Genomic DNA, 21,316 nt, shown 5'->3' with positions numbered 1-21,316 from the left:
TCCCTCCATCATTACCATGCCCCTGGCTAAGAGGATGTGGTAGCGTTCCCTCCATCATTACCATGCCCCTGGCTAAGAGGATGTGGTAGCGTTCCCTCCATCATTACCATGCCCCTGGCTCCATCAGATGCCCCTGATGTGGTAGCGTTCCCTCCATCATTACCATGCCCCTGGCTAAGAGGATGTGGTAGCGTTCCCTCCATCATTACCATGCCCCTGGCTAAGAGGATGTGGTAGCGTTCCTCCATCATTACCATGCCCCTGGCTAAGAGGATGTGGTAGCGTTCCTCCATCATTACCATGCCCCTGGCTAAGAGGATGTGGTAGCGTTCCTCCATCATTACCATGCCCCTGGCTAAGAGGATGTGGTAGCGTTCCTCCATCATTACCATGCCCCTGGCTAAGAGGATGTGGTAGCGTTCCCTCCATCATTACCATGCCCCTGGCTAAGAGGATGTGGTAGCGTTCCCTCCATCATTACCATGCCCCTGGCTAAGAGGATGTGGTAGTGTTCCCTCCATCATTACCATGCCCCTGGCTAAGAGGATGTGGTAGCGTTCCCTCCATCATTACCATGCCCCTGGCTAAGAGGATGTGGTAGCGTTCCCTCCATCATTACCATGCCCCTGGCTAAGAGGATGTGGTAGCGTTCCTCCATCATTACCATGCCCCTGGCTAAGAGGATGTGGTAGCATCCATCATTACCATGCCCCTGGCTAAGAGGATGTGGTAGCGTTCCCTCCATCATTACCATGCCCCTGGCTAAGAGGATGTGGTAGCGTTCCTCCATCATTACCATGCCCCTGGCTAAGAGGATGTGGTAGCGTTCCCTCCATCATTACCATGCCCCTGGCTAAGAGGATGTGGTAGCGTTCCCTCCATCATTACCATGCCCCTGGCTAAGAGGATGTGGTAGCGTTCCCTCCATCATTACCATGCCCCTGGCTAAGAGGATGTGGTAGCGTTCCCTCCATCATTACCATGCCCCTGGCTTCCGTTCCTCCATCATTACCATGCCCCTGGCTAAGAGGATGTGGTAGCGTTCCCTCCATCATTACCATGCCCCTGGCTAAGAGGATGTGGTAGCGTTCCCTCCATCATTACCATGCCCCTGGCTAAGAGGATGTGGTAGCGTTCCCTCCATCATTACCATGCCCCTGGCTAAGAGGATGTGGTAGCGTTCCCTCCATCATTACCATGCCCCTGGCTAAGAGGATGTGGTAGCGTTCCCTCCATCATTACCATGCCCCTGGCTAAGAGGATGTGGTAGCGTTCCCTCCATCATTACCATGCCCCTGGCTAAGAGGATGTGGTAGTGTTCCCTCCATCATTACCATGCCCCTGGCTAAGAGGATGTGGTAGCGTTCCCTCCATCATTACCATGCCCCTGGCTAAGAGGATGTGGTAGTGTTCCCTCCATCATTACCATGCCCCTGGCTAAGAGGATGTGGTAGTGTTCCCTCCATCATTACCATGCCCCTGGCTAAGAGGATGTGGTAGTGTTCCCTCCATCATTACCATGCCCCTGGCTAAGAGGATGTGGTAGCGTTCCCTCCATCATTACCATGCCCCTGGCTAAGAGGATGTGGTAGCGTTCCCTCCATCATTACCATGCCCCTGGCTAAGAGGATGTGGTAGCGTGCTATAAAAGGCCTTGTTTTATCAAAGTCTGTTCAAAATCCCTAAATCTGCATGAATATTTAATCTCAGGGTAAAATGTGTCTCGACTCCTGAGACATAAATCCTATACATACCCACCCCCCACCCTGCCACCCCCTAAACCCCCTTTACAATAGCCAACCTCCACATCGCTGTCAGCCCATTAGAGTCGGAACGCCAACCTCTGCAAAATGTCTGCTTCAGTGTGTTTCTATGTATTGGGTTAATATGTACATAATATATGTGTGCGTGTTGATAGAGCAACTGTGGGTGGCTACATCAACACTGGGTTAAGGGTTAAAAGCTCGTTTGACAATGGGCCACCTCTGTCTCTCTCTTCTCCCGTGCGTGTCTCATTATAACTCGATTGGTTTCCTCTTTCTCTTTTTTTTTAAAGACCCGTCTCCTTCCTGCTATGGTTTTTCTCTCCCTCTTTCATTTCTTCCAACCCTCCATCCTTCGCCCACTGCTCTTCCTCTGCTCACCTGTTCGTGTGTGATGGGGATGAGGCGTTGCTTGGACAGCTCTCTCAGGGTGCCCACGTCGGTCCTCATGTCCAGCTTACAACCCACCAGAACCACCTTGGCATTGGGACAGAACTCCTGGGTCTCCCCCTGCCACTGTGGGATGGACACACAGGCAGGAGCATGTTAACAAGGAACGCATAAAGAGACAGGCAGACATACAGGCAGGCAGACATACAGACAGGCAGACATACAGACAGGCAGACATACAGGCAGGCAGACATACAGACAGGCAGACATACAGGCAGGCAGACGGGCAGAGGTTAACGAAGAAACAGAAAGAGAGGGGTAGACGGACAGTTCAAACCTAGTAGAAATACTGTACGTGTCAACTACTTGAGCTCTGGGTGATTTTGTTTTTCCCCGTTGCGATTATGGAACCAATGGAATAGTTCCAAAAGTGCAAATTCCCAAACCAACTCAAGCACACCTCAATTGGGCCGCGGTCATTATTTGATCCAGATCTGGGACGGACGGACGGACGGACGGACGGACGGACGGACGGACGGACGGACAGACAGACAGACACATCAGTAAATAGCCAGCAGCGCTCATCAGTCAGGTCACCTCGCCAGCAGGACATTGCTATGAAAACAGTGGAATCACTCAACACAGAGGACCTTGACATTCTCTGACACAAACTACCCTGACCTGCGACCCCCCAGGACTCTACCCTGGCCACTTAGCTCACAGTGGAGGAGGGTTGACCCTGGCCCCTGAACCATTTCTTTGCCTCACCTAAATCTCTCTGTAATAGACATTACGTTCTCTCATTAGTCTAAATGAATGACTTTGCTTCCGTCTCCCTGTGAGACTTCTGTTCTGTTCCCTGTGTATTTGTGTGAGTCTCCCAATAAAGCTTCACGCAGTTAGATGAATACACAGATCTATGATTAGACCTCAGAGATATCTATCATTTCACAATAATTGGGAAACTGTTTCAATGAGCTCCCCATTAAATCGGTGCTCTAAATTCACTTTGGCAATTGAGTGGTTTGGATAAGACTTCCTAATCCACTAGAAATGGAGGAGAGAGATTTCTGTGTGATATAATGCAACGGTATGAGATTCATTTCATTTCTTTCCACTCTCTGGCTTGAGTACAGAACAGAAAACCCTGTGCAGTCCAGTTGAAACAACACCCTGTGAGATGAAATGTCATCGTTCAGACTTCAGCTGGGAAAAATAAATAAATCTGCCTCCCTCCTGCCTCACAAATACCAAATAACACCCCCCAAAACATTCAGCATGTCTGAATTCATCCAGGTGCCACATGCAGAATGCAGGGGTGTGCAGCCATCAGTCAAGAGTTAAACAACCTTTGCCCCCCTTCCCCCCATGCGCCACCCCCATCTCATCTATACCATCCGATAACTTTGCACCCCCATTCTCAATCCCCTCCCGCTCCTGTCATCTGATGCCATTGGTGACAGGCAAGGTCACAGAGGTCAAGAGTCTAATTTGGAACGGTGATTGGGCAACAGGTTTCCATTCGCCGCAGGTTTTTAAAATTACCGGGGGGAGGCAGCTAGGGGTCAGGGGGTCATGGCAAACCCCCTAGCAGGGGATTCATGGGAAAACCAAAAGCTAAGTCGACAGACGGGGGCACTGAGCCCTGAGACTGAGACGGGTGGGTAGAACCAAGGTGTCGTGTGGGTTAGCTCTACAGAGCCTGTGGGTGGGGCGTGTTTTACCAGCTCCCCTCAGACCACTAAACACGTCAACAGAGCCGCCGTGGGAATGTCTTTTACAAGGTCCTGAGCTCACAGGAGGAGACCTTCAAAAGAGACGCGCCACACATGGCCTCAAGATGGAGGAATTACTGTGAGACCGCAGAGGGCCAGCGAGACTGGTTTACATGACACACACACACACACACACACACACACACACACACACACACACACACACACACACACACACACACACACACACACACACACACACACACACACACACACACACACACACACACACACACACACACACACACACACACACACACACACACACACATATATAAAACAGTCAAATAACAAATTTACCGACACACACAAACTCTCTCATGAGAATAGCTGTAAAACATTCCCATGACCACGTCACCAGCTTACCACACTCTGGCTGGTTCCCTTCCCAAGTCCAGTATCAAAATATCACACCCAAAAGCCACCATAAAAACGTTAACTACCAGCATCTGTCCTGGCTTCTCATCGAGTATTGAAAGTCCCATAAATGCCCAGAGTCACATAAATACTCTGTCTCCTTAAACAGCTGTTCTTTGATTGGTTGTTGCATAGCTAATCTGCCATTGCTGGACCTCCACTCCAAATTCCACCCCAGCCGGGCTCCAAGGCCTCCACTCATTCTCCAGTCTGACCTCCCATTCCTATAGGGGTCAGGGGTCAAGTAGCCCTGCTTGTTTCATGCCAATAAAGGGGGGTGGGTCTTAACCCCCCCACACTCGTCTATTGTTGATGATGTGCTGGCTATAGATAGCATGGGAACTCTATATGAGAAGTGAAGTCAGAACACTTTGGATGAGAATGTGACACTTTCTGCCTATTGCTTACACACTGACAGTGAATGCTTTGACAAAAGCATCAAAACCATAACTGTCGTAACCGTGCCTTTAAGCAACGGCACCAAAAGTACAAACACATTTTCTCCTTTGCACTTTTTGTTTGCAATTCTGCAACACACTTGCAAAACACTACACACGGTTTCATACACTAGACACTTCGTTCAAGAATGAAATCTCTTGCGTTCATCGGGAAAGCACTCTTTTATTCAAAATGCAAAAACATACCTGAAATTGGCAACACACACACACACACACACACACACACACACACACACACACACACACACACACACACACACACACACACACACACACACACACACACACACACACACACACACACACACACACACACACACACACACACACACACACACACACACACACACACACACACACACACACTTCTACAGTAATTGAACACCAATTAGTCTGAGCCTCAGCACTACAAACAGACCTCAGGTAAGATCACCTCTTTGGTGAGAACTTTGCAAACATGGAGGCAGCGAGAGGAAGAGGAAGAGAGAGAGGAGTGGGAGGAGGACGAGGACAAGAACAAAGAAGGGGACCAGGCAATAGACAGAGACATTTGCCCGACGACATTAAGGGCTACTTTGGTGGACCCGTGTCATAAGTCATGTCCTGACAGATGAGGGAGGCAGAGAGTCCAGCCCAACCTGAGTCGCTACACGGTAGCATCCATAATACAGACATTTAGACTGGAGAACAGGTATGTCTTCAACGTTCTACACGAGACTGTACCCATGTAATTGTTGCACATCATCACAGTACAATACAATGCACTCCCCATTTCTACAACATTAGGTCTACGCTCCTCAGTGAACTAAAGAATAGGGGGTACCTGCCTTGCCTGTAGCTTGTGGGTTTTGACTGAATGTGTCTGACCCAACCCACCCCCCACCCCCATAGACAATGTTGTTCTGTGTTTTGAGTTACACCATATTCACGGTAATGAAATGTTACAGGACAAAGAGCCTTTGTGAATGTCCCTGGGCAGCGCGGGGGGAAATATCACCGCCATGAGTCTGCAAGGAGTTCTCCATCACCATGCCACCCTCGGTCTCTACAATACTGCAACACATAATCATATTTCTGGATGCATCGCCATGCCACCCTCGGTCTCTACAATACTGCAACACATAATCATATTTCTGAATGCATCACCATGCCACCTTCAGTCTCTACAATACTGCAACACATAATCATATTTCTGAATGCATCACCATGCCACCTTCAGTCTCTACAATACTGCAACACATAATCATATTTCTGGATGCATCACCATGCCACCTTCAGTCTCTACAATACTGCAACACATAATCATATTTCTGGATGCATCACCATGCCACCTTCAGTCTCTACAATACTGCAACACATAATCATATTTCTGGATGCATCACCATGCCACCTTCAGTCTCTACAATACTGCAACACAATCATATTTCTGGATGCATCACCATGCCACCTTCAGTCTCTACAATACTGCAACACATAATCATATTTCTGAATGCATCACCATGCCACCTTCAGTCTCTACAATACTGCAACACATAATCATATTTCTGAATGCATCACCATGCCACCTTCAGTCTCTACAATACTGCAACACATAATCATATTTCTGGATGCATCACCATGCCACCTTCAGTCTCTACAATACTGCAACACAATCATATTTCTGGATGCATCACCATGCCACCTTCAGTCTCTACAATACTGCAACACATAATCATATTTCTGAATGCATCACCATGCCACCTTCAGTCTCTACAATACTGCAACACAATCATATTTCTGGATGCATCACCATGCCACCTTCAGTCTCTACAATACTGCAACACAATCATATTTCTGAATGCATCACCATGCCACCTTCAGTCTCTACAATACTGCAACACATAATCATATTTCTGGATGCATCACCATGCCACCTTCAGTCTCTACAATACTGCAACACATAATCATATTTCTGAATGCATCACCATGCCACCTTCAGTCTCTACAATACTGCAACACATAATCATATTTCTGAATGCATCACCATGCCACCTTCAGTCTCTACAATACTGCAACACATAATCATATTTCTGGATGCATCACCATGCCAACCTCGGTCTCTACAATACTGCAACACATAATCATATTTCTGGATGCATCACCATGCCACCCTCGGTCTCTACAATACTGCAACACATAATCATATTTCTGGATGCATCACCATGCCAACCTCGGTCTCTACAATACTGCAACACATAATCATATTTCTGGATGCACTACATAATGGAGTTGTACAGGACGGACCTGGTTAGCCCAGGTTTGTTGTCATCTGGGATAATGTTAGTTTACACCGGGCAGCTCTGGTCAGGGACTGGCTCACCAACCACAATAACTTCACAGTTGTACAGGACAGACCCGAGCAGCCTGGGATTGTTGTCATCTGGGATAATGTTAGTTTACACAGGGCAGCTCTGGTCAGGGACTGGCTCACCAAGCACAATAACTTCACAGTTGTACAGGGCTGACCCGAGCAGCCTGGGATTGTTGTCATCTGGGATAATGTTAGTTTACACCGGGCTGCTCTGGTCAGGGACTGGCTCACCAAGCACAATAACTTCACAGTTGTACAGGACAGACCCGAGCAGCCTGGGATTGTTGTCATCTGGGATAATGTTAGTTTACACCGGGCTGCTCTGGTCAGGGACTGGCTCACCAACCACAATAACTTCACAGTTGTATACTTGCCCCCGTTACTCCCCATTTCTCAATCCGATTGAGGAATTACTTTCGGCTTGGCGTTGGAAAGTGTAGGACCGCCAACCACATGACCGCCTGCCTCTTCTGCAAGCAATGGAAGAGGCATGCGGAGACATTGAGGTGGGGTCAGTCCCTAACAGAAGGCGGGATCCATAAACCATCCACCCCATCCCTTACAATACTTTTAGTTTTCCATTTGCACTGTAATTTTACTGTAATTATTTTTGTTTCTGTGAGTTTACAGTAACATCTTGTATTGATTACTGTACTGTAATTCTACTTTTCTTAGTGTTTTTTTGTTGTTGTTGTAAAAACCTGCGAAGGCAAAAGAATCAGCTGTATATATATATTTCTTTCTGATGTCTTTCTATGTTTGTGTTGATTGAAATGTGAGTAGATGTACTGTACTGGAACAATCCTTCACAGAAGCCTGTATGAGACACATTAAAAAGGTACGCAAAGTACTAAAGACAGCAGGGTTTTGTATAAAGGTACGTCAGGGTGTTGCTGCTTTGAAAGAGTCATTCAAATGGTTTTGAAAAAGGATTGTTGGATTTTGATGGCAGAGTTTCATTTTGACGTTAGAAGCGAGATGTTTATCTCCAAGGGCTGTGTCTCATTTGGCTTGTGTGTGGCGCTTTGACGCAGTGAGGCAAATTCCGCAACAAGTGTGAACGCAATCGCAAAACAACAGTAATAAACCATGTTCTCTGAAGGCTGGGCATGTTGGTTATATACCCTGGTCCTGACCGACCGGGGAGGAGGAAGAGGGGCAGTTGGAAGGTGAGGAAGAGGAAGACACCGACCTTCTTCAGGACACTGTCCAGGGTCTCTGGGCGACTGATGTCAAAGCAGACGAGCACGGCGTCTGAGTCAGGATAGGCCAACGGCCGCACGTTGTCATAATACGAGGAACCTGCGGACACACGGACACACAGTTAGTCCCAGGCAGTACACTAGACACTTTCTGTAGGGCCCTTTACCTCACTCAACCCACATGATTCTAATAGAATGGGAACGCTTGGCAGCCCCTGTGCAACCTGGAGGACGAAGCTGTTTAACAAATGGGCATTAACATACTGTACACTTAACCAGTCCAGTGGGGAGTAACACAACACACACACTTTCTGCCGACGAACACACCTGTGGATATAAACAGCTGTGTGCAAATGGGAGAGTGTTCTTAATCTGTGACCCCTCCCCCAGTTTAAGAGGCGGTAGGGGGTAGGGAGGGGCATTGTGATAAGCACACACACACACGCGCATGAACTGTAGTTGTCGGAGGAGCTAGGTCCCTTTGCTCATGCTACATCCCCATCCCAAGTCACAATGGACGCCGGTACAAAGGGGAAAGCGCTTTCTCTGCTCTTGAGATTTCGCTCTCACACACACACACACACACACACACACACACACACACACACACACACACACACACACACACACACACACACACACACACACACACACACACACACACACACACACACACACACACACACACACACACACACATCTCACTATTTACTCTCTCTTTCTTTTCTGTACCTTATACCATTTTGGAGGCAGAGTGGCCCATTCCCTCTCTCCATTCCCCCTCTCTCCTCTCTCCCATTAACTCTCTCCATGTCCCCTCTCTCCTCTCTCCATTCCCCCTCTCCTCTCTCCACTCTCCATTCCCCCTCTCTCCATTCCCCTCTCCTCTCTCCATTCCCTTTCTCCACTCTCCATTCCCCCTCTCCCACTCTCCATTCCCCCTCTCTCCTCTCTCCATTCCCCCTCTCTCCTCTCTCCATTCCCCCTCTCCCATTCCTCTCTCCTTCTCCATTCTCTCTCTCTCTCCATTCCCTTTCTCCTCTCTCCATTCCCTCTCTCCACTCTCCATTCCCCTCTCACCATTCCCTCTCTCCACACTCCATTCCCCCTCTCTCCACTCTCCATTCCCCTACTGCTCTCATTAGGAGGCTCGTAAAACTCCCTGGGCTCCGAGGGATCCTGGCTGGGGATGTGACTGTGGGTACCTTCCTGCCTCCCCTGAAATATAGGCAAGCCTACATGCCTCTAGAGCATGGGAACAGAATCTGTTGGAATGGTCACAAGGAATCTGACTCTGCTATTGCTTTTGTTAGGAGACAGACTGGTGAGAGAGAGAGCAGAGAGAGAGAGAGAGAGAGAGAGAGAGATAGAGGCAGAGCCAGCGAATGAGAGAGAGAGAGAGAGAGAATGAGAGTCTAAGCAATGAATGAGAGAGAATGAATGAGAGAGAGAGAGAGAGAGAGAGAGAGAGAGAGAGAGAGAGAGAGAAGAGAGAGAGAGAGAGAGAGAGAGAGGAAGAGAGAAATGAGAGAGAGAGAGAGGACAGAGCCTGGGGATACAGGGAGCAGAGGCTCTTTGGCTTTAGCAGACAGAGTCAGGTGTCCATGTAGAGAGAGTGAACATAGGAGAGATGAGGGGGGCTCAGAGGCAGAATCTAGAGAGAAAAAGGGGGATTATAAAGAACTGGGAGTCTAAGCAATGCTGAGTAGAACTTGAGAGAGAGAGAGAGAGAGAGAGAGAGAGAGAGAGAGAGAGAGAGAGAGAGAGAGAGAGAGAGAGAGAGAGAGAGAGAGAGAGATGATAAACATTACAGAGGAGAGTGATGGAGATGGACAGAGTATAAAACAGAGGATAAAGATGTAGCCTTGATTCTAAACTGAACTGTCAGCTAAAACCCAACCAAGTCAGGGCAGTGGAATCCTATACCAACAGCCTGTACCTGATGTCTGGCATGTAGAGTCGAGTGATGTTGACATTGTTACTGTACATGACCTCAACATAACGCCATGGCAGGCTGTTGAAGCAGCACAGGCTTTCTGTGCCAGTGAATTGGGCACAACGACAGTAGCGCCTGTTTTTAGCAGTGCTATGTTCTCTTTGTTTGTGGTGGAATGAGGCCTGCACAATGGCTGCACACGGTCCATAGCCCTACCCATTCAGCTCGCCGCCCTGCCCATTCAGCTAGCCGCCCTGCCCTGACAGGAGCCATCCCCTCACAGGACAATGCAACAGGCCCTCCTGTCCTAAAAGGTCAAAGGCTGTTACATTTCAGTGAGAGAGAATGGGCATGTGCGAGGGATGGCCTTTGTGTGCTTGAGATGACGAGTGCCCTGGAAGGAAGCTTTACAAGTGTCTTCTTTTTCACACAACCATTGAACAGTTTGTTCGACGTTCATTCGTTTAGCTGCTGCAGCCAGAGCTCACTCTTCCTGTTTCTCCCTCGCCGCTGTTCAACAGACCAACAGAGTAACACAGAGCAGAGTGACATCTCATATACAAAACAGTGGGCTCCCAGACAGAGCCAGGGAGCGTATCTCAGAGAAGAAGCAGTCCTCCCAGCAGCAGGAAGTCAGTCATTAGGAAACAAGACTACTGCTGTTTACTGCTGAGAGAGCTGTGCTCAGACACACACGCACACACACTTGCACACGCGTACACGCACGCGCACACACACACACACACGTGCGCACACACACAAACTTACTCCCCACCATCCCTATCACACGGACAGCAGGTCCACCACTCAGCAGTGTATCAAAAAATGCAGGGCCCTGATTGGTCACCAGGTGCTGTGATGCCAAAGGTGATTTTTAGTATATATCACACTACAACAGACCTGCAGTTGGGAGAGGAGAGAGGGAGGGAGTGGGTGAGGGGAGAGGAGAGAGGGAAGGAGTGGGTGAGGGGAGAGGAGAGGAGAGAGGGAAGGAGTGGGTGAGGGGAGAGGAGAGAGGGAAGGAGTGTGTGAGGGGAGAGGAGAGAAGGAAGGAGTGTGTGAGGAGAGAGGGAAGGAGTGTGTGAGGGGAGAGGAGAGAGGGAGGGAGTGTGTGAGGGGAGAGGAGAGAGAGGAGGGAGTGTGTGAGGAGAGAGGAGAGAGGGAGGGAGTGTGTGAGGGGAGAGGAGAGAGGGAAGGAGTGTGTGAGGGGAGAGGAGAGACAGAGGGAGTGTGTGAGGGGAGAGGAGAGAGGGAGGGAGTGTGTGAGGGGAAATGAGAGAGGGAGGGAGTGTGTGAGGGGAGAGGAGAGAGGGAGTGTGTGAGGGGAGAGGAGAGAGGAGAGAGGGAGGGGAGAGTGAGAGGGGAGGAGTGTGTGAGGGGAGAGGGAAGGAGGTGTGTGAGGGGAGAGGAGAGAGGGAGGGAGTGTGTGAGGGGAGAGGAGAGAGAGAAGGAGTGTGTGAGGGGAAATGAGAGAGGGAGGGAGTGTGTGAGGGGAGAGGAGAGAGGGAGGGAGTGGGTGAGGGGAGAGGAGAGAGGGAGGGAATGAGGGGAGAGGAGAAAGGGAGGGAGTGGGTGAGGGGAGAGGAGAGAGGGAGGGAGTGTGTGAGGGGAGAGGAGAGAGGGATGGAGTGTGTGAGGGGAGAGGAGAGAGGGAGGGAGTGTGTGAGGGGAGAGGAGAGAGGGAAGGAGTGTGTGAGGGGAGAGGGAGGGAGTGTGTGAGGGGAGAGGAGAGAGGGAAGGAGTGTGTGAGGGGAAATGAGAGAGGGAGGGAGTGTGTGAGGGGAGAGGAGGAGAGAGGAGGGAGGGAGTGGGTGAGGGGAGAGGAGAGAGGGAGGGAGTGAGGGGAGAGGAGAGAGGGAGGGAGTGGGTGAGGGGAGAGGAGAGAGGGAAGGAGTGTGTGAGGGGAGAGGAGAGAGGGATGGAGGTGTGAGGGAGAGGGAGGGAGAGGGAGTGTGAGGGGAGAGGAGAGAGAGAAGGAGTGTGTGAGGAGAGAGGGAGGGAGTGGGTGAGGGGAGAGGAGAGGAGAGAGGGAAGGAGTGTGTCAGGGGAGAGGAGAGAGGGAAGGAGTGTGTGAGGGGAGAGGAGAGAGGGAGGGAGTGTGTGAGGGGAGAGGAGAGAGGGAAGGAGTGTGTGAGGGGAGAGGAGAGACAGAGGGAGAAAGGGAGTGTGAGGGAGAGGAGGAGAGAGGGAGGGAGTGGGTGAGGGGAGAGAGAGAGAGAGGGAATGAGGGGAGAGGAGAGAAGGGAGGGAGTGGGTGAGGGAGAGGGGAGGGAGGGAGTGTGTGAGGGGAGAGGAGAGAGGGAGGGAGTGTGTGAGGGGAGAGGAGAGAGAGAAGGAGTGTGTGAGGGGAGAGGAGAGAGGGAGGGAGTGTGTGAGGGGAGAGGAGAGAGAGGAGTGTGTGAGGGAGAGGGAGAGGAGTGTGTGAGGGGAGAGGAGAGAGGGAAGGGGAGAGTGTGAGGGGGAGGAGGAGGAGGGAGTGTGTGAGGGGAGAGGAGAGAGAGAAGGAGTGTGAGAGGGGAGAGAGGAGAGAGAGAGGGAGTGTGTGAGGGGAGAGGAGAGAGGGAGGGAGTGTGAGGGGATGGGGGAGTGTGTGAGGAGAGGAGAGAGGAGGGAGGGAGTGTGTGAGGGGGAGAGGAGAGGGAGTGTGTGTGAGGGGAGAGGAGAGAGGGAGGGAGTGTGTGAGGGGAGAGGAGAGAGGGAGGGAGTGTGTGAGGGGAGAGGAGAGAGGAAGGAGTGTGTGAGGGGAGAGAGAGAGGGAGAGGGAGGGAGAGAGAGGAGGGAGTGTGTGAGGGGAGAGGAGAGAGGGAGGGAGGGGAGAGGAGAGAGGGAGGGAGTGGGTGAGGGGAGAGGAGAGAGGGAGGAGTGAGGGGAGAGGAGAGAGGGAGGGAGTGTGTCAGGGGAGAGGAGAGAGGGAAGGAGTGTGTCAGGGGAGAGGAGAGAGGGAAGGATTGTGTCAAGGGAGAGGAGAGAGGGAAGGAGTGTGTGAGGGGAGAGGAGAGAGGGAGGGAGTGTGTGATGGGAGAGGAGAGAGGGAAGGAGTGTGTGATGGGAGAGGAGAGAGGGAAGGAGTGTGTGATGGGAGAGGAGAAAGGGAGGGAGTGTGTGATGGGAGAGGAGAGAGGGAAGGAGTGTGTGAGGGGAGAGGAGAGAAGGAAGGAGTGTGTGAGGAGAGAGGGAAGGAGTGTGTGAGGGGAGAGGAGAGAGGGAGGGAGTGTGTGAGGGGAGAGGAGAGAGGGAGTGTGTGAGGAGAGAGGAGAGAGGGAGGGAGTGTGTGAGGGGAAAGAGAGGGAGGGAGTGAGAGAGGGAGGGAGTGTGTGAGGGGAGAGGAGAGAGGGAAGGAGTGTGTGAGGGGAGAGGAGAGGAGGGAGGGAGGGAGGGAGTGTGTGAGGGGAGGAGAGAGGGAGAGGTGAGGGGAGAGGAGAGAGGGAGGGAGTGTGTGAGGGGAGAGGAGAGAGAGGGAGTGTGTGAGGGGAGAGAGAGAGGGAGGGAGTGTGTGAGGGGAGAGGAGAGAGGGAGGGAGTGTGTGAGGGGAGAGGAGAGGGGAGGGAGTGTGTGAGGGGAGAGGAGAGAGGGAGGGAGTGTGTGAGGGGAGAGGAGAGAGGGAGGGAGTGTGTCAGGGGAGAGGAGAGAGGAGAGAGGGAGGGAGTGTGTGAGGGGAGAGGAGAGAGGGAGGGAGTGTGTGAGGGGAGAGGAGAGAGGGAGGGAGTGTGTGAGGGGAGAGGAGAGAGGAGGGAGTGTGTGAGGGGAGAGGAGAGAGGGAGGGAGTGTGTGAGGGGAGAGAGAGAGGGAGGGAGTGTGAGAGGAGAGGAGAGGAGGAGAGGGAGGGAGGAGTGTGTGAGGGGAGAGGAGAGAGGGAGGGAGTGTGTGAGGGGAGAGGAGAGAGGGAGGGAGTGTGTGAGGGGAGAGGAGAGAGGGAGGGAGTGTGAGGGGGAGAGGAGAAAGGAGGTGGGGGAGTGGGTGAGGGGAGAGGAGAGAGGGAGGGGAGTGTGTGAGGGGGAGAGAGAGAGGGAAGGAGTGTGTCAGGGGAGAGGAGAGGGAGGAGTGTGAGGGGAGGGAGAGGAGGGAGAGAGGGAGGGAGTGTGTGAGGGGAGAGGAGAGAGAGAGGGAGGGAGTGTGTGAGGAGAGAGGGAGGGAGTGTGTGAGGGAGAGGAGAGAGGGAGGAGTGAGGAGGGGAGGGAGAGAGGGAAGGAGTGTGTGAGGGGAGAGGAGAGGGAGGGAGGGGAGAGGAGAGAGGGAGGGGTGTGAGGGAGAGAGAGAGGGAGGGAGTGTGTGAGGGAGAGAGAGAAGGGGAGAGAGAGAGGAGGGAGTGTGTGAGGGGAGAGGGAGGGAGGAGGGGAGGGAGTGTGTGAGGGGAGAGGAGAGAGGGAGGGAGTGTGTGAGGGGGAGAGGAGAGAGAGGGAGGGGAGGGAGAGGGAGTGTGTGAGGGGAGAGGAGGGAGGGAGTGTGTGAGGGAGGGAGTGTGTGAGGGGAGAGGAGGGGGGAGGGAGTGTGTGAGGGGAGAGGGGAGAGGAGTGTGTGAGGGGAGAGGAGAGAGGGAGGGAGTGTGTGAGGGGAGAGGAGAGAGGGAGGGAGTGTGTGAGGGGAGAGGAGAGAGAGGGAGGAGTGGAGAGGAGAGGGAGGGAGGGAGGGGAGAGGGGGAGGGAGTGTGGAGGGAGGGAGGGAGTGTGTGAGGGAGGAGGAGAGAGGGGGAGTGAGGGGAGGGGAGAGAGGGAGAGGGGAGGAGAGGGGAGGGAGTGTGAGGGGAGAGGAGAGAGGAGGAGGGAAGGAGTGTGTGAGGGGAGAGGAGAGAGGGAGGAGTGTGTGAGGGGAGAGGAGAGAGGGAGGGAGGGAGTGTGTGAGGGAGAGGGAGAGGGAGGAGTGTGTGAGGGAGGGGAGGAGAGGAGAGGGAGTGTGTGAGGGGAGAGGAGAGAGGGAGGGGAGTGTGTGAGGGGAGGGAGAGAGGGAGGGAGTGTGTGTGTGAGGGAGAGGAGAGAGGGAGGGAGTGTGTGAGGGGAGAGGAGAGAGGAGGGAGTGTGTGAGGGGAGAGGAGAGAGGGAGGAGTGGTGAGGGGAGAGGAGAGAGGGAAGGAGTGTGTGAGGGGAGAGGAGAGAGGGAGGGAGTGTGAGGGGAGAGGAGAGAGGGAGAGTGTGTGAGAGAGGGAGGGAGTGTGTGAGGGGAGAGGAGAGAGGGAGGAGTGTGTGAGGGGAGAGGAGAGGAGAGAGGGAAGGAGTGTGTGAGGGGAGAGGAGAGAGGGAGGGAGTGTGTGAGGGGAGAGGAGAGAGGGAGTGTGAGGGGAGTGTGTGAGGGGAGAGGAGAGAGGGAGGGAGGAGGGGAGAGGAGAGAGGGAGGGAGTGTGTGAGGGGAGAGGAGAGAGGGGGAGGGAGGGGAGAGAGGAGAGGGAGGGAGTGTGTGAGGGGAGAGGAGAGAGGGAAGGAGTGTGAGGGGAGAGGAGAGAGGGAAGGAGTGTGTGAGGGGAGAGGAGAGAGGGGAGGGAGTGTGTGAGGGAGAGGAGAGAGGGAGGGAGTGTGTGAGGGAGAGGAGAGAGAGGGAGGGAGTGTGTGAGGGGAGAGGAGAGAGGGAAGGAGTGTGTGAGGGGAGAGGAGAGAGGGAGAGGGGAGAGAGGGAGGGAGTGTGTGAGGGGAGAGGAGAGAGGGAGGGAGGGAGTGTGGGAGGGAGGGAGAGGAGAGGGGAGAGGAGGGGAGAGTGTGTGAGGGGAGAGGAGAGAGGGGAGGGTGAGGGAGGAGAGAGGGGTGTGTGAGGGGAGAGAGAGAGAGGGAGGGAGTGTGTGAGGGGAGAGGAGAGAGGGAGGAGGAGTGTGAGGGGGAGAGGAGAGAGGGAGGGAGTGTGTGAGGGAGAGGAGAGAGAGAGGAGTGGAGTGTGGAGGGAGAGAGGGGAGAGGAGAGGGAGGGAGTGTGTGAGGGGAGAGGAGAGAGAGAGGGGAGGTGTGAGGGGAGAGGAGAGAGGGAGGAGTGTGTGAGGGGAGAGGAGAGAGGGAGGGAGTGTGTGAGGGGAGAGGAGAGAGGAGGAGGAGAGGGAGGGAGTGTGGGGGAGGGAGAGAGGGAGGGAGGAGGGAGGGAGGAGAGAGGGAGAGGAGAGTGGAAGGAGGGGGGAGAGAGAGAGAGGGAGGGAGTGTGTGAGGGGAGGAGAGAGGGAGGAGTGAGGGAGGGAGTGTGAGTGTGAGGGGAGGGAGAGGAGAGAGGGAGGGAGTGGGAGAGGGGAGAGGAGAGGGGAGGGAGTGTGTGAGGGGAGAGGAGAGAGGGAGGGAGTGTGTGAGGGAGAGGGAGAGAGGGAGGGAGTGTGTGAGGGGAGGAGGAGAGGGAGGGAGTGTGTGAGGGGAGAGGAGAGAGGGAGGGAGTGTGTGAGGGGAGAGGAGAGAGGGAGGGAGTGTGTGAGGGGAGAGGAGAGAGGGGAGGAGGGGGAGAGGAGAGGGAGGGAGTGTGTGAGGGGAGAGGAGAGAGGGAGGGAGTGTGTGAGAGAGGGAGGGAGAGGAGAGAGGAGAGGGAGGGGTGAGGGGAGAGGAGAGAGGGAGGGAGTGTGTGAGGGGAGAGGAGAGAGGGAGGGAGTGTGTGGGGAGGGGAGAGGAGAGGGGGAGAGGAGAGAGGGAGGGAGTGTGTCAGGAGGGGAGAGGAGAGAGGGAGGGAGTGTGTGGGAGGGGAGAGGAGAGAGAGGAGGGAGTGAGTGTGTGATGAGGAGAGAGGGAGAGAGGAGAGGGAGGAGTGTGTGAGGGGAGAGGAGAGAGAGGAGAGGGAGGAGAGGGAGGGAGTGTGTGAGGGGAGAGGAGAGAGGGAGGGAGTGTGTGAGGGGAGAGGAGAGAGGGAGGGAGTGTGTGAGGGGAGAGGAGAGAGGGAGGGAGTGTGTGAGGGAGAGGGAGAGAGGGAGGGAGTGTGTGAGGGGAGGAGAGGGAGGGAGTGTGTGAGGGAGAGGGGAGAGAGGGGAAGGAGAGAGGGAGTGTGTGAGGGGAGAGGAGAGGGAGGGAGTGTGTGAGGGGAGAGGAGAGAGGGAGGGAGTGTGTGAGGGGGAGAGGAGAGAGGGAGGGAGTGTGTGAGGGGAGGAGAGAGGGAGGGAGTGTGTGAGGGGAGAGAGAGGGAGGGAGTGTGTGGGGAGGGAGAGGAGAGAGGGAGGAGTGTGTGAGGGGAGGGAGAGAGGGAGAGGAGAAGGAGTGTGTGAGGGAGAGGAGAGAGGGAGGGAGTGTGTGAGGGGAGAGGAGAGGAGGGAGAGGGAGGGGATGGAGTGTGTGAGGGGAGAGGAGAGAGGGAGGGAGTGTGTGAGGGAGAGGAGAGAGGGAGGGAGTGTGAGAGGAGAGAGAGAGGGAGGGAGTGTGTGAGGGGAGAGGAGAGAGGGAGGGAGTGTGTGAGGGGAGAGGAGAGAGGGAAGGAGTGTGTGAGGGGAGAGAGAGAGAGGGAGGGGTGAGGAGAGGGAGGAGAGAGGAGAGGGAGGGAGAGTGGGAGGGGAGAGGAGAGAGGGAAGGGAGTGTGTGAGAGGAGAGAGGAGAGAGGGAGGGAGGAGTGTGTGAGGGGAGAGGAGAGAGGGAGGGAGTGTGTGAGGGAGGGAGAGGGAGGAGTGTGTGAGGGGAGAGGAGAGAGGGAGGGAGTGTGTGAGGGGAGAGGAGAGAGGGAGGGAGTGTGAGTGTGGAGGGGAGAGGGAGGAGAGTGAGGGGAGAGGAGAGGAGGGAGAGGAGAGGGAAGGAGTGTGAGGGGGAGAGGAGAGAGGGAGGAGTGTGTGAGGGGAGAGGAGAGACAGAGGGAGTGTGTGAGGGGAGAGGAGAGAGGGAAGGAGTGTGTGAGGGGAGAGGAGAGAGGGAGGGAGGGGAGAGGAGAGAGGGAGGGTGTGTGAGGGGAGAGGAGAGGAGAGGTGTGTGAGGGGAGAGGAGAGACAGAGGGAGTGTGTGAGGGGAGAGGAGAGGGAGTGGAGTGAGGGGAGAGGAGAGAGGGAGGGAGTGTGTGAGGGGAGAGGAGAGAGGGAAGGAGTGTGTGAGGGGAGGAGAGGAGAGAGGGAGGGAGGTGTGAGGGGAGAGGAGAGGAGGAGGGAGTGTGTGAGGGGAGAGGAGAGAGAGGTGAGGGAGAGAGGGAGGAGTGTGTGAGGGAGAGGAGAGAGGGAAGGGGAGTGTGTGAGGGGAGAGGAGAGAGGGAGGGAGTGTGTGGGGAGGGAGAGAGAGAGGGAAGGAGTGTGTGAGGGAGAGGAGAGGGAGGGAGTGTGTGAGGGGAGAGGAGAGAGGGAAGGAGTGTGTGAGGGAGAGAGAGGAGAGGAGGGAGTGTGAGGGGGAGAGGAGAGAGGGAAGGAGTGTGTGAGGGGAGAGGAGAGAGGGAGGGAGGTGTGAGGGGAGAGGAGAGAGGGAAGGAGTGTGAGGGGAGAGGAGAGAGGGGAGGGAGTGAGGAGAGGAGAGAGGGAGGGAGTGTGTGAGGGAGAGGAGAGAGGGAGAGGAGTGTGTGAGGGGAGAGGAGAGAGGGAGGGAGAGGGGAGAGAGAGAGGGAGTGTGTGAGGGGAGAGGAGAGAGGGAGGGAGTGTGTGAGGGGAGAGGAGAGAGGGAGGGAGTGTGTGAGGGGAGAGGAGAGAGGGAGTGTGTGAGGGGAGAGGAGAGAGGGAGGGAGTGTGTGAGGGGAGAGGAGAGAGGGAGGGAGTGTGTGAGGGGAGAGGAGAGAGGGAGGGAGTGTGTGAGGGGGAGAGGAGAGTGTGTGAGGGGAGTGAGGGGAGGGGAGAGAGGGAGGGAGTGTGAGAGGGAGAGGAGAGAGGGAGGGAGTGTGTGAGGAGAGAGAGGGGAGAGGGAGGGAGAGGGAGGGAGGAGTGTGTGAGGGGAGAGGAGAGAGGAGGGAGTGTGAGGGGAGGGGAGAGAAGGAGTGTGTGAGGAGAGAGGGAGGGAGTGTGTGAGGGGAGAGGAGAGAGAGAGGGAGTGTGTGAGGGGAGAGAGGGAGAGGAGGGGGAGTGTGTGAGGGGAGAGGAGAGAGGGAGGAGTGTGTGAGGGGAGAGGAGAGGGAGTGGGTGTGAGGGGAGAGGGAGGAGAGAGGGAAGGGAGTGTGTGAGGGGAGAGGAGAGAGGGAAGGGAGTGTGTGAGGGGAGAGGGGGAGGGGGAGTGTGAGAGGAGGTGAGGGGGAGGGAAGGAGTGTGAGGGGAGAGGAGGGAGGAGAAGGAGTGTGGAGAGGAGAGAGGGAGGAGGGGAGGGGAGAGAGAGGGAGGGAGTGTGAGGGGAGAGGAGAGAGGGAGGGAGTGTGTGAGGGGAGAGGAGAGAGAGGGAGGGAGTGTGTGAGGGGAGAGGAGAGAGGGAGGGAGTGTGTGAGGGGAGAGGAGAGAGGGGGGGAGTGTGTGAGGGGAGAGGAGAGAGGGAGGGAGTGTGTGAGGGGAGAGGAGAGAGGGAGGGAGTGTGTGTATGGGGAGAGGAGAGAGGGGAGTGTGAGGGAGAGGGAGAGGGAGTGGAGGGGTGAGGGGAGAGGAGAGAGGGAGGGAGTGTGTGAGGGGAGAGGAGAGAGGAAGGGAGTGTGTGAGGGGAGAGAGAGAGAGGGAGGGAGTGTGTGAGGGGAGAGAGGAGGGAGGGAGGAGGGGAGAGGAGTGTGTGAGGGGAGAGGAGAGAGAGGGAGTGTGTGAGGGAGAGGAGAGAGGGAGGGAGTGTGAGGGGAGAGGGAGAGAGGGAGTGTGGGGGGAGAGGGAAGGAGTGTGTGAGGGGAGAGGGGAGAGAGAGGGAGAGGAGGAGGGAGGAGGTGTGAGAGAGAGAGAGGGAGGGAGTGTGTGAGGGGAGAGGAGAGAGGGAGGGAGTGTGTGAGGGGAGAGGAGAGAGGGAGGGAGTGTGTGAGGGGAGAGAGGAGAGGGAGGGAGTGTGTGAGGGGAGAGGAGAGAGGGAGGGAGTGTGAGGGGAGAGGAGAGAGGAAGGAGGTGAGGGAGAGGAGGAGAGGAGAGGGAGGGAGTGAGTGTGTGAGGGGAGAGGAGAGGGAGGAGTGTGTGAGGGGAGGATGAGAGAGGGGGAGGGAGTGTGTGAGGGGAGAGAGAGAGAGAGAAGGAGTGTGTGAGGGAGAGAGAGAGGGAGGGAGGGGAGAGAGGGGGAGGGAGAGAGGGGAGAGAGGGGAGGGAGTGTGTGAGGGGAGAGGGGGAGAGAGGGAGGGAGTGTGTGAGGGGAGAGGAGAGAGGGGAGGGAGTGAGGGGAGAGGAGAGAGGGAGGGAGTGTGAGGGGAGGGGAGAGGAGGGAGTGTGTGAGGGGAGAGAGAGGGAGTGTGTGAGGGGAGAGGAGAGAGGGAAGGAGTGTGTGAGGGGAGGGAGGAGAGAGGGAGGGAGTGTGTGAGGGGAGAGGAGAGAGGGAGGAGAGGGAGAGGGAGTGTGGAGAGGGGAGAGGAGAGAGGGAAGGAGTGTGTGAGGGGAGAGAGAGAGGGAGGGAGTGTGTGAGGGGAGAGGAGAGAGGGAGAGGAGGAGTGTGAGAGGGAAGATGAGAGAGGGAGGGAGTGTGTGAGGGGAGAGGAGAGAGGGAGGGAGTGGAGGGGAGTGAGGGGAGAGAGAGGGGAGGGAGTGTGTGAGGGGAGAGGAGAGAGGGGAGGGAGGGGAAATGAGAGAGGGAGTGAGGGGAGAGGAGAGAGGGAGGGAGGAGTGTGTGAGGGGAGAGAGAGAGGGGAGGGAGGTGTGAGGGGAGAGGGAGAGAGAGAGAGGGGAGAGGAGTGTGTGAGGGGAGAGGAGAGAGGGAGGGAGTGTGTGAGGGGAGAGGAGAGAGGGAGGGAGTGTGTGAGGGGAGATGAGAGAGGGAGGGAGTGTGTGAGGGGAGAGGAGAGAGGGAGGGAGTGTGTGAGGGGGGAGAGGAGAGGGAGGAGGGGAGGTGAGGGGGGAGGAGAGAGGGAGGGAGGTGAGGGGAGAGAGAGGGAGGGAGTGTGTGAGGGGAGAAGAGAGAGGGAGGGAGTGTGTGAGGGGAGAGGAGAGAGGGAAGGAGTGTGTGAGGGGAGGAGAGACGGAGGGAGTGTGTGAGGGGAGAAGAGAGAGGGAGGGAGTGTGTGAGGGGAGAGAAGAGGAGAGGAGAGAGGGAAGGAGTGTGTCAGGGGAAAGGAGAGAGGGAGGGAGTGTGTGAGGGGAGAGGAGAGA

General features: G+C 55.3%; 1 protein-coding gene across 1 annotated transcript in view; it reads right to left on the bottom strand.

Annotated features, from left to right (window-relative positions):
* LOC124016474 (rho-related GTP-binding protein RhoN-like) overlaps positions 1-21,316 on the bottom strand; it is a 56,658-nt gene that overhangs the window by 5,731 nt on the left and 29,611 nt on the right. The window contains exons 3-4 of the mRNA XM_046332048.1: positions 8,346-8,455; positions 2,145-2,279 (exon numbers count right to left, since the gene is read on the bottom strand). Of these exons, the coding sequence (XP_046188004.1) occupies positions 2,145-2,279; positions 8,346-8,455 (245 nt within the window). The remainder of the gene's footprint in view (positions 1-2,144; positions 2,280-8,345; positions 8,456-21,316) is intronic.

Source organism: Oncorhynchus gorbuscha, linkage group LG26 (assembly GCF_021184085.1).
Source record: "Oncorhynchus gorbuscha isolate QuinsamMale2020 ecotype Even-year linkage group LG26, OgorEven_v1.0, whole genome shotgun sequence".
NCBI lineage: Eukaryota > Metazoa > Chordata > Actinopteri > Salmoniformes > Salmonidae > Oncorhynchus > Oncorhynchus gorbuscha.
This window is presented reverse-complemented; position numbering and strand designations above follow the sequence as displayed.